The sequence below is a fragment of the Gopherus evgoodei genome, chromosome 11 (genome assembly GCF_007399415.2).
Source record: "Gopherus evgoodei ecotype Sinaloan lineage chromosome 11, rGopEvg1_v1.p, whole genome shotgun sequence".
Taxonomy (NCBI): domain Eukaryota; kingdom Metazoa; phylum Chordata; order Testudines; family Testudinidae; genus Gopherus; species Gopherus evgoodei.
The window spans coordinates 8388960-8402147 of record NC_044332.1 but is presented as its reverse complement, the minus strand read 5'-3'; the positions used below and the strand labels follow the sequence as shown (position 1 = coordinate 8402147).

The 13188-nt window shown below is 42.5% G+C and overlaps 1 protein-coding gene across 6 annotated transcripts in view; it reads left to right on the top strand.

The window, feature by feature from the left end:
- The window catches only part of DIP2A (disco interacting protein 2 homolog A), a 213732-nt gene that overhangs the window by 45582 nt on the left and 154962 nt on the right, over positions 1-13188 (top strand). For all 6 annotated transcript variants that reach the window (XR_004002532.1, XM_030579396.1, XM_030579397.1 and 3 more), the window contains exon 2: positions 12471-12542. Coding sequence is in view for 5 of the 6 variants with exons in the window: in XM_030579396.1 (XP_030435256.1) it covers positions 12471-12542 (72 nt within the window). In the remaining variant the exon portion in view is untranslated. The remainder of the gene's footprint in view (positions 1-12470; positions 12543-13188) is intronic.

Here is a 13188-nt window from a genome sequence, read left to right as displayed (position 1 = left end):
CTCTCGGGAATCTGAGAAATGCTTTTCAGTTATGGAGGTCCCACTCTTCATCCTGCTCAAAGGCGACATGCCACCCAGGTCTGCAGTGGTGAATGTCGATCTGCTGCAGACCCAGGCATCAGCAGCTCTTCTCCCTGCAGAACCTCCAAAGTCATCCTGCCCCGGTCCATCAGCCGTGGAACAGGATCCAACATTGGCTGAGTTAAAGGCCTCATCTTCGTCTCCGTATGATTCTGTGCTGTCAGGCTCATCGTCCCCTTTGGTACCCAAGGATTTTAAGATGTATCAAGACCATTTGCAGCATGTAGTTGCTTCCTTCGGTATCCAAGTGGAGTTCTTGCACAAGAACACCCACAAACTGGTGGACGTTTTACAGCTGTCTGCCCCTGGGAGAGTCGCCCTCCCTATCAACAATGTGCTCCTTAAACTGGCTTAGGCCCTCTGGAACAAGCCAACTCCAGTACCGCCTGCTGCTGGGCACTGTCTCTGCCATACAGGGGCAGTCAGAATGAACATGGCCCAATCCACCTAGAGCTTGAGGGTACCCTCGAAGCAGGAACAACTCCAGCTAAATCATCCCAGCCAGGACTTTGTCAAGACAGGCCTTAAAAACCTCTAGGGATGGAGATTCCACCACCTCCCTAGGTAACCCATTCCACCCTCTTAGTGAAATATCCAACCTAGACCTCCCCCACTGAAACTTGAGATCATTGCTCCTCGTTCTGTCATCTGCCACCACTGAGAACAGCTGAACTCCATCCTCTTTGAAACCCCCCCTTCAGGTAGTTGAGGGCTGCTATTAAATCCCTCATCACTCTTCTCTTTTGCAGACTAAATAGGCCCAGTTACCTCAGCCTCTCCTTGTAGTCATGTGCCCCAGCTGCCTAATCATTTTCGTTGCCCTCAGCTGGACTCTCTCCAATTTGTCTGCATCCTTTCTGTAGTGAAGGGCCCAAAGGATTCTTTTGTCCTAAGTGCAGGGCTCTGCACTTGTCCTTGTTTAACCTCATCAGATTTCTTTTGGCACAATCCTCCAATTTGTCTAGGTTGCTCTGGACCCTCTCCGTACCTACCCTCTAGTATATCTACATCATGATTCTATGATCAGGATTGGAGGGAAGGCATAGAGGAGAACTGACTAAATGATTGGACCTAGGCAGGGAGATGTACAGCTTCTCTTCCTTACAGATGTGAATTGCTAACCAGCAACTCTTGCTGCCCAAGTATGATTTTGTTAACTGGACAACTATCTCCAAGTTTGCAGACCTGCTGCCTGAGGCCTCACGGGAGGAATTTCAAGAGTTGTTCACTGAGCTGCATGCTTGGTCACTAAGATGTGCTTGCAGTCCATACTTGCCTTGGTCAGGGTGATAACCTCTGTAGTCACCATGCGGAGGGCTTCCTGGCTGCAGAATTCGGGGATTGCCCTATGTCCAGCAAGACATTGAGGATTTGGCCTTCAATGTCCAAATGCTATTCTTGGATGAAACTGACAAGACACTGTGTTCCTTCAAGGATTGTAGATCTACTCTGTGGTCCTTGGGAGGGGTCCATTTTGGAAGGTTGCACTTTTGCCCCCTTCATATGTGGCTCATAACAGTCCACCATCCCAGTCTGTCTAGAGAATAAGGAGTAGGTTAGTCTCCCTCCACTGGTCCTAGACTCTTTTCAATGGTGGCTGTGCTCACAGAACATTTACCAAGGCATTCCCTTTGTCCAGCCCTCGCTAACCAAGTCGGTTTAACAGATGCCTTCCTGTTAGGTTGAGGGGTGCACCTGGTGTCGCTGAAAGTACAGGGACTGTGGTCGAAGCAGGAAGCCTCACTCCTTATCAACTTCTTGTCGTTTCAGGCCATCTGCATGTCTTGCATTTTGGTGCCATTTCAGAGACCTGGTGATTCACATACTTACTGACACCACCACCACAATTTATTATATGAACAAACAAGGGGGAGCACGCTCCAGATTGCTCTGCTGAGATGATCAGGCTGTGGCCGTTCTGCATTGAGGAGAACATTACTCTGATAGCTGTTCTTTGGGGGTTCAGAATCATCTTGCAGACCATCTCAGTAAGTATTTGTCCCTAAGTCACGAATGGTCCCTGAAACAAATGTCCTCTGGGTCATCTTCACGGCTTGGGGCATCCTGACAATTGACCAATTTGCCACAAGGGACGGCAAGAGATGTCGCCTGAACTGCTCTCAAGTGGGCCTCAGTCTAGGCTCCCTATCTGACACTTTACATTGCATTTGGCAGTCAACTTTCCTGTATGCCGTCTCCTCTTCCTCCCCCCCACCCCCGCCAGTCCTGATCATCCCTCAGGGCATCCTCAAGCTCAAGGTGGCTTGGGCCAACCCCAGTGGGCAGAGACAGTGCTTGTTCTCCAACCTTCTCACAGTTCCTATTCAGCCTTCCATCCCAATTTCTGCTCCATCCCACCCTGCTCACTCAGAATCACAGTCACACCTTGCATCCCGTGCTCAGGTCCTTGCATCTCATGGCATGGTTGTTGCAGGGCAGATTGAGGAGGAAGAGCAGTGTTCAGCAGCTGTCCAACAAGTCATGCTCAACAGTAGAAAATCCTCTACCAGAATGGCCTACTACGCAAAATGGAAGCAGTTTTTGTTGTGATCATTAGCCCATGGAGTCCAGCCAACAGTGGCTTCTATCCAGAACATCTTGGAGTACTTGCTTTACCATCAGTCATTGGGACTTGTACTCAGTGTATTCAAAGTGCATCTGGCAGTGATATTGGCATTTGAACTTCCCTGCCAGTCAGCCTTACCTCAGTCCCTGGAAAAATCATGGAACAGGTCCTCAAGGAATCAGTTTTGAAGCACTTGTATGGTAGATGGAATGACAAAAAGAAATAAAGGAGAGAGGTTTGAGAAAAGTCTGGAGGATGGACAAGGAGTATGTGTAAATGAAAGCAAAGATGAGGATAGGAGCAAAATCGGGAAGTACCTTATGTAGATGAGCAATGAACAAAGACATAACATGGGGAATGCAAAAAAAATCAATTTATATATTTTGTCAGTTGTAATGTAATTTGATCAGATATATAGTAAATGTACTATAGATATCATAAAAATGAAATTACAGTGCACCTCACAATAGTCCCTGTTAATCTGAGATGTAGAGAAAACCTACCAAAGATTTTTGGATGGATTATAAAGTATTGTATAGCAAGCTCCTACTTCTAGAGAAATGAGACACACAAAAAAAGAAAAAGAAAAAAAAGGTAACTTACTATAGATTCGAGAAGGAGATTGTCAGTTAATATGAAGACTAGTTAGCCCTAGCTCCACTCTGCCCCCGTCCCCAGCTCTGCCTTCAGACCAAGCGCCACTGCTGAGGAAGCCTTGGTTGTGCAGTAATGGAGGAGAGGCACGGACAGATTAGGGTTGCCAACTCTCCTGGTTTTGCCAGGAGTCTCCTGGATTCAGGCCTTATTTCTCAGAGATTACTAAAGCCAAACCGGGAGATATTAGGCAGCTAAAATCCGGTGGCACAGCTGGGCTAAGTAAGGCTGCCTGCCTACCCTGGCCCTGTGCCGTTCCCGGAAATGGTTGGCACGTCCCTGCGGCCCTTGGGCGTGGGTGTCTCTGTGCACTGCCCCTGCCCAAAGTGCAGACTCCACAGCTCCCATTATCCGGGAACTTGGGCCAATGGGAGCTGCAGAGGCGGTGCCTCCAGGCAGAGAGAGCACGCAGACACACCCCACTACCACCAGGGGCCTCATGGACGCGCCAGAAGTTTCTGGGAGCAGCGTGGAGCTAGGGCAGGCAGGGAGCCTTACTTAGCCCTGCTGTGCTGCCGACCAGGAACCACCCGAGATAAGTGCTGCCCAGCCAGAGCGCTAACCTCACACTCCCTCCTGTCCCCCAATCCCCTGCCCCAGCTCTGAGCCCCCCCACACCCAAACTCTCCCCCAGAGCCTGCACCCCAACCCCCTGCCCAAGGCTCATCCAGGAGCCTCCTCTCCCACTCCGAACCCCTTGGCCCCAGCCTGGAGAAAGTGAGTGTGGGGGGTGGACGAGGGGGAGGCGCAGGGCCAAGGGTGTTTTGGCTTTGTGTAATTAGACAGTTGGCAACCCTAGGACAGATTCTGTTAATAGTAAGGGGTGGGGAAGGACTGGAAAAATTTGTGCGCCACTGCTTTAGGCAATGTTTTATACATTTATAATTAAGGGAATTTGTTTTCAAGACCAACTTGAATTCCCATCTGGTTCAGAAGAACCCCAAACACTTGTGCTAACATTTGTTATGACGTGTTATGTGAGGCCTTGGCAAAGCAATGTCATGTAACTAGTCAAGCCTAGAACAAAGATTAGTTATTTATAACAAGGAAGCAGACTAGCAGTTTGCAGGAAATTGTGTAATGGTAGATATGTGAAAATACAAACTGACCATGGCACAATACTGTATGTATAGTTTGCCTGCTATTGCAAATAACATTGGCCAGGGATCTTCCGATAATCCTGGACTACAAGCTGTGTGGGGCAGGAGCTATAGCACCTGTCATAATGGGGACCTATTCTTTGATTGGATCCTGTAGGTGCTACCACAATATAAATAACGTCTTCCCACAGCTTGAAGTCTCCTGAAATCCATGTATCAAACAGTAGAATCTGTAAAATTCTTCAAGCTATATCTTATTAAACCAGTTGACTCTACTTAATTTGAGAGACAATAGATTGACCTCTTTATGATGCCTGTAGTTTGGAGGGAGAGGGGAATAAAAATAGCAAAAAACCCTATTTTTCAGAAGGTCTATCTTTTTTTCATTTTAATCAATTTGAATCAATGGTCATTAACTTTTGGGGCTTCCTCCTCTGGATCCCACACAGCTGGAGGCCACTGTGAATTTATCCTTTAATTCCTTCAAATTTTACTGTTGTTTTTTTATAGCCCAGTACTTGTTTTGATTTGTATTCAGATAGCACCCATAAGTGCTTGATGCAATCCACAATAAATATTTGATTCCTGCTCCGAAGAGATCATCTAGAACAAGCAGCATTCAAAAGATGCAGGAGAGGAATTACAATGAGATTATAATGTAATTATCATTTTTAATTTTTATCCCCAAATATCCCTTTCTCTGTTATTGGCTGGCTAATACCTTGTGTCTTGAGAGCAAATTTAAAGAGGGAGGGTAAGTGATCTTATGGATCAGCTCCTTAAATTGCCCTAAATAAAAAGATTTTAACATGTGCCTCTTATCAGTTTTTAAATACACATCTGTCCAGTAGGAGCAAGGATGGTCTCATGATTAAGGCTTTGAACATAAGCTCAGATCTGAATTTTATTCCAAGTTCTGCTGTAGTTTTACTGTGTGACAATGAGCAAGTCACTTACTTTCTCTTCCTCTGTTTCGTCACATGGAGAATAGGAATAGTACCTTTCCTCCCAGGACAGTGGGAGCTAAGTTCATTAATGTTACTACAGCTGAGTGCCATAATACAAGCTTCTTAGTTTTCTCCTATCTGGGCATAGCCATATGTTGTCTTTTATGTTGTACTTAGACTGCAGGCTCTTTTGGGCACAGACTTTCATTTTGTTAAGAGTTTGTCAGGTGTCTAGCCCAGTAGGGTGCTGGTCCATGACTGGGGCTCCTGAGCACTACAGCAAAAGAAGTAAATAGACAGACATTTGAATACTAGTTTGACACAATACTGGGTTAATGGATACTTATTTCACTCTTCATATTGCCTTTCTGACACAGTAATCAAGTTGGATTCATAAGGATTAAATAGTGCATATTTTGGTAGTACTTAGTCCTTGAGTAAGACAAAGCTATGAATATGGTATTTCAAGGTACATAAAATAAGCTTTTCAGAGGTCTTCATTGTGGTGCTGCATCTGGGTTTTTATCAGTACTGTGTAAGACACACAATAAGTTTAGGTCAGATACAGTTTTAAAGCATGTCATTGTTGACCTGCTCAAGCCTTGCTAATGTGTTCATTCAGCTTCTCTTGTTTCTGTTTATCACCTAGTAGATGATTTTTTTCCCTACATGCACATGTCAGCTTTTTCTCTGCTAGTTAAAGGAAAAAAAGACATTCACGGTTTACCATTACGGCATGATATCAAAGCTTTATCTGCTTTAATTACCAAATTAAAGCCTCTGTGTCAAGACTATAGCAAGCTTTACTGTAAAGTATAACTGTAATATATTGAGGTTTTGTGTGAAACATATTTTTAAAAGATGCCTGATGTTTATTGTAAACTCACAGTAGTTGAAATGGATTAAAAATGCATCTTGAGTTATCCATCGTTTTAAATAGTTCAGATGTATTGCAAGGAATTGGTTATATTCTGTAGCTCATATCTGCAGTACATGGAAAAAGCCAGAGTCTTGTAATGGCCTGATGAAAACCGTTCTTAGTTACTTTCTCTCTTGCTAATATAGCGCTAGATGAGTTTGTTTGGGTTTCAGTCACAGACAGAAAACTTGCATCTCAGATATGACCAGTTTTTCAAATAATTAAATTGTAGCAGCAGTAGCTAGAATTAGGTGCACCTGCGTATTTATTTAGAGTGGATGTCTGTCAGTTGGCTAGCACACTCTCCATAGAGAGTGCTAATGAGATTGACCAGGATCTGCAGGACCAGCTTTTCCTTTTCCCTGTGGAATAAACTAGGGATTTACTTAATCACTAGAACAACAATTCATTAATTGGCCTAACTGAGCCTGGATGCTTGCCATGTTGCTGTTGTGATCTAGATACTTAACCTGGCTTGCACTCGAGGGGTGCAGACACTTAATAATATATACCTATCTCATAGAACTGGAAGGGCCCTGAAAGGTCATTGAGTCCAGCCCCCTGCCTTCACTAGCAGGACCAAGTACTGATTTTACCTCAGATCCCTAAGTGGCTCCCTTAAAGATGGAGCTTGCAACCCTGGGTTTAGCAGGCCAATGCTCAAACCACTGAGCTATCCCTCCTCCCACTTGCTCTAGAAGCAAACAATTAAGATATTTCAGAACCTGTTCAGAGATTTTCTGCACTTTATTAAATTCTTAACTCTTAATAGAAATACACAGTTATTGGGTGTGGAGCAGTGCATGTACACAGCATTGTACTACAGTAGATAGAGAATGGAACTGAGGAGCAGTAGGCCTGTTTTGTTCCTTGCTATGTCACACACTTTAGGTCACAGTGGGCCTATAAGTTCCTCAATGTCCTGATGTGTAAAATGGTGGTGGTACCCACATTTCTAGAGGGCTTTGTGGATCTGTGGTATTTAAATCTGTGTTCAGGATGGGATTTTACAAAGTGCTCAGTGTTGATCTAGATTTTCTCTCAAGCTAATGGTAAAACTCTCATTGATTCCAGTCCAAGCAGAGTGAGGCCAACATCAAGCGTATCTGAAAATCCCATCCTTGCTTTGTAAAGGACGTGATCCTTTCTGTGATGAGGCACTACAGTTACTAGATAACTCAGACTGTTGTGTACTTGAAAACAGTCATTTTTTTTCCTTTTTAATTTTCCAGGCATTAAATGACATAAAATGGCTAATCTGTAGGACTGTCAGTTGTAGTTCTAAATTGTCATACCGTAGTCAAATTTAGTCTTGCATCTAGTACCTGATTTTTAAGAGATGTAAGGGCTTGTGTACACAGCACAACAACGTGTGCTATCGGGTGTGATTTCTAAACCAGAGTAATAGGTAGTGCACTAATTGATCTATGTAGACCCGGCTAGTGAGCACTAAAAGTTCTCTAGTGTGCTTTCATATACTTCTAGTGCACACCAGGAAGTTCTACGTGGACGAGTTAGTTTGGAACATATTAGTGCGCTTTAGAAACCACACCCTTTTAGTGCGCTTTGCCACACTGTGTAGACAAGTCCTAATACTATCCAGCAACTGCTTGTTTGGGCTGAGCCTTTCACATGCACTTGATGAATTTGTGCATGAAAATGTGGGTACATGTGCTTTCTTAATATGCAGACCGCTCTCAGAATTTGTCACTTACTTCCCCATAGTCTGACTCATAATCTTTTCTCGATCATGCTATGCTAAATTTGTTATACCATTTTGAAAGATAATTGATGCTCTCAGTATATTTAATTAACAGAATTCTAGAAAAAATATTTTGTGCCCAAAAATTCCTGTTGGAGGTCCAACCAGTTGGTGTGCTTGATGGTCCTCTACCAGGTGATCTCAACATATACCATGTGCTACCCAAATCCCTGCTTATTTTCCTGAGTGTGACAAAAGTAGGGGTGGAGGATTGACGCTGACGTTTCTTGCTTCCTTCATGTAGTTATTTTATTTTTATTGGCTACAAATATTTTCTTGGTTATTTTATTTTAAAATGGATACAAAGATTATTTTTCAGGTTTTAAGAGTTAATATTCAAATCAAAATTTATTTTTAGTTAGCAAATAGTTGTGACTTAAGGCAGTGGGATGGTATGTGAAAGCGTTTTCAATAATGTTTCACAAACTATTCCCATGTGTTGAGGGAGTCTGCTCACCACTACCCCAGAGCTAAGGGCCCATCTGTTTCTTGTGCAGCTTCTGTTGCTACATTTTTCAGAGACATAACCATTGAAAATCAGTTAAACTGATGTGACTAAATTACCTTGTGATAAATCATAACACATTCGTCAGGTAGTTTAGAGGATAATACAGCATTTTAGAATTTACCTTTGTGTACTTGTGTGTTTAATTTTTCTAATAAGCTTAGATAAAGAAAACTCCAATCCTTTCCTTTTTCAGACATTCATTTCACTCTAACCTCTTTGACACATTTTTAAAATATGTGTATATTCTAAGCAGCAGATTGACAGCTCAAACCATCCAAGCCAATTTCTAACTTTACACAGAGATGTTCCCAGCTGGTTCACTGGGACTGAGGAACATCAGGCGGCTTTTGTCTTGTCTAATAACTGGGGAGAAAGTCAGGCTAAATGACAGCAGCTGTGGCCCTACAACACCAGGTGTGCCTCTGGGCCTGAACTCAGGCTCCTTTTCTTTAGGAAGGGGGTGAGAATTACAAAGGAATCCAACATGAACTGGGTTAATCCCACTGTGGCACTGTGTATGTGGTGGGGGTGGGGTACAATTGTAGAGTAGGGAATCCACCCCTGAGCTTTTGAGAAAAGAACAAAGAAATCTCTGCTGTGCAGAGTCTGACTTTCACTCGGGGCCCTGAAGATCTACGGAGAAGCTTTTGACTTTAGACTTTTCCTAACCTGATTCAGGAAAGCGCTCTAATTCATAATTCCTTTTTATGCAGTAGGATTAATTAACGTGCATTTGATATGTCAAAACAGAGAAAGTTTATACAATATTCTGACTCTAAGTGAGGCTTTTTTCCCTTAATGTGCTCGGGTCTGCTTCTGCTGTGAAGATCCTGTCTGTTGGATGATGTTTGATAAGCTAATTGCCTTGCAAAGAAAGTTGACATAAGGATTATTTGGGCTGTGGTTCAGAGCTGTGAAAATGATGATCTCCCCAATATAAGGTACTATGGTAGATTTATCTCGAATTACCTGTAGCGTTCAGTGACTTTTGTAGTGTTTGCTGGGAGAAGGAGATTGCTTCTGTTCTGGTCTGTTCAATAGTTTTTATTTTTAAGATAAAATATGTTTTCCCTGATAGTAGTCTTTTTACAGAACTGAAAGCAACGTATCCTGTTGGTTTGGTAAGCTCCCTGTCCCTTTGTATAAATGATTTTTGTAATAGATGTGCCTTTGTCATTTTGCTCCTATTTTCCTGGTACGTGTTCACTAGATGTATTTTTTAAATTCTTGTATTGTGAATATTTATAACTTTACAACTTTCCTAGCATACTTTTCAGTTTATATTTCAGGAAAAATACAATCCAAAATATTATTTCTCCTGTGTACAAAGTGTACTTTAAACAATATTTATAGATCTTTAGTAAAAATTTGAAGTTGTCCATGTATGTTTAATGTTCAGTTTCAACAGTTCTCAGTAATGTTAATATTTTTAAGGGTGTTTTTGAACAGTACCTGCTAGATACTGTAACCTGTTCGTGTGCTAGCATGTCATGTACACATCCTTATAGGTCTGTTTTCCTTGTAAGGATCATGGTGCTGGAATAATTTCACTTGTGTATTATCAATGAATATTGATGCAGATAGGCTTTCCTCAACTCCCCAGTTCCTATGTTTAAAGCATATGTTATGACGGTACAGTTGAGAACACTGAAATGGTTATCTTCCAGTATTCTGAGGGAAATGGACAAGTTTTAAGGACCAGGTTTTATTCTTTTTAATGTCTGACAGGCATATGTGTTGATTCATACACATTCAAAGCCATGGGATATACATCAGTAGAGTGACTGCATACTTAGTGTTCGTCCAATGGGCATTATAGGTGCCACTTTTTTTGGATGAATGCTGCGCATCAGTTATCAGCAAAGTTTATTGCTGAAACTTTTTTTATTCTCTGTTTTCCAGCCTTTAATTTTTTGATTCCCTCTCACAACAGGATGGAGACAGAAAGTTCCTCAACTTTTAGAAAACAGTTGGTTCTGTTTGCTGATGTTACCTAATCCACGTCTAGGACTCTACCAAATCCATGGTCCATTTTGGTAAATTTCAGGGTCGTAGGATTTTAAAAATGTTAAATTTAATGGTTTGAGACGTTTCAATCTGAAATTTCATGATGATGTAACCATGGAGGTCCCAACCTGAAAGGGGGTTGAGGGAGTTATAGGGTGATCACAGTATTGCCACCCTTACTTCTGCACTGCTGCTGGTGGTGGCACTGCCTTCAGAGCTGGGCAGCTGGAGAGCAGCGGCTGCTGGCCAGGAGCCCATCTCTGAAGGCAGCACAGAAGTAAGGATGGTAATATTGCGACACCCCCCTCCCCCCAACAATAGCCAGATTTCACGAGGTAGACAACATTTCATGCTTCATGATGCATTTTTCATGCCCATGAATTTGATAGGGCCATATCCAAATCCATGTACTTTTCTATACACACAAAAGAGTGTAAGCTTTTTGGTAGGACCTAGGCATTCTTTGTGTTTACATAGTGTTTCTCATACTGTGGTTACTACTAGAAACAAATAATAATGTGTCTGAAATGTATTTCATAGCAGAAGCTGAGAAAATGCTTTTGACATACTGTCCCAGCTTCAGTTTATACGTTTTGCTGCAACTGCATATTTTGCTAGCACAGTAATGTGAGGTTTGCTTTGTTAGTACTATGTGTGGAACTGCAAAGTTCTGCCCCTCCGCCCCAATATGTAGTGGAAAAATACGAAAGGGGGGATAGTCCACCTTCAAGAAGCAGGGACTATTCTGAAGAGAAATTTTGGTTTACAAATTATTGTTCCACATAGTCTGTCCTGAGTATGAGCTAAAGAGCAGATTTAAGCTACTTGATAGAAGTAATTTATGATAACTTTGCTGCAGGCTTTACGTGACGCTTTTTCCTTCTGTTTTTCAGAAGTCATGCAAATCTTAGTCCCCAGAAGTTCTCTTAACAGTAAATAAATATTTCTAGAAAAATAGAATTGTTCTACATTTCTCTTGTAGACTGGGATACGGTACGCAAAAGAAAATGTCATGGTTCGCAGAGACACAATGTATGCAAATATGGCTGAAAACGCAATGATAGTATGTCAACTATCCAGTTTATAGCAGAATCGAGATTAGTGCTGAAGACTGTTGTAATTTTGATGCAGTGTTGAAAAGAGGAAACATTAGAAAAAAAAAAAGAGCAGGTAGTAAGATCTTAAACACTTATTAAAAAAAGTACTGCACATCCATTTTGCTAAAGCATCTTATGTTAAGCCTTCGTGCGATCAACATTTCTGGCATCACAGAATGGTCTGATTCAAATCACGTTGTCTCTACTGGTTTCCTTTAACGCTGCAGATCTTTTGTGCTGCTGTAGAACTGTTGTGCTCTGGTAGACAGCAAATACCCTCTGCAAAGTCAACCCTTGTGCAGGTACTAACCAAACACACATGCAGGGCTGACGAGGGGGCACACAGGGGCCCCATAAGCCTGGCCTGGCGGCGGTCCAGGTTCTCAGCCAGCATTTTGGTGGCGGGGGGCCCTTCAGTGCTGCTGAAGACGTGGAGTGACCTGAAGGGTCCTCCGCTGCTGAAATGCCACCGAAGACCCGGACAACTGCCAGGTGAGTACAAGTGCCGCAGTTCCCCCGCTTTGCCCCAGGCTCCCTGAATCCTCTGGGTGGCCCTGCACACATGCGCTCATTACGGGTCTGACTTCAGCCTGTAGACACTTCCAAGTTTTGTAACGGCTTTTTATTCTTTTTTGGTTTCATGCTGTTGTGTCCAGGTATTACAGCGCACATGGTATGTAAGGTCATACATTGTTCCTATATCTTGCCTGATGGCTAGACACAAATGTAATTCCTTTATTAAAAAAAAAAAATCCTAAAATACCATTCTGATAATGGATAGGTGTATTAAAACACACTGAGAAGACTTATCTTTTCTTTGTTGGTTTAGGAGACATCACTCAAAAAGGATATGAAAAGAAAAGAGCGAAGCTACTTGCACGTTACATACCACTAATTCAAGGTAAGAGATTTAAACTATCTGAAAGTTTCAGGGAAGCCTTTTGTGCTAAATGATTGTAAAAAGTGATCTGTATATCCACTAAATCCTTAATGAGCAGAAGCACCATTGTCTTGAGTTAGCGACGTTACTAACTTTATAGAAAACTCTGAGTTTCTTTGTAGTAAATAGAATTTCAGCCCCCATTGGAATATCTGAGTGGGCACATTGTGGTAGGCATCAGACTTGAATGTTAGCAAGCAGGTTAAAAAAATAAGCATCTATCTTCTACCTAGCTATCTACATCAAACAAAGTATAAGTATGCAGAGCTCTATAATGAAATATTATCAGTTGTTACTGGGAGAACTGCATGGTTACTTGCCTGCCTGGACAGGGGGAACCACATAGTGACTTGTCTGCCAGGTGCGACATCTTTGAGACATCTAGATAGACTCGTGTGTAGTGCTGGGGAGAAGCTGGTGGTCATGGTACAAGTAGGTGCCAGTGACACTGGGAAGGATTGAGAGAGGTCCTGGAGGCTGCTAGGTAAGAGATTGAAGTCCAGGACCTCCATGGTAGCATTCTCTAAAATGCTTCCAGTTCCACACGCAGGGCCAGTTAGACAGGCAGAACTGCAGGATCTCAATGCATGGATGAGACAATAGTGTA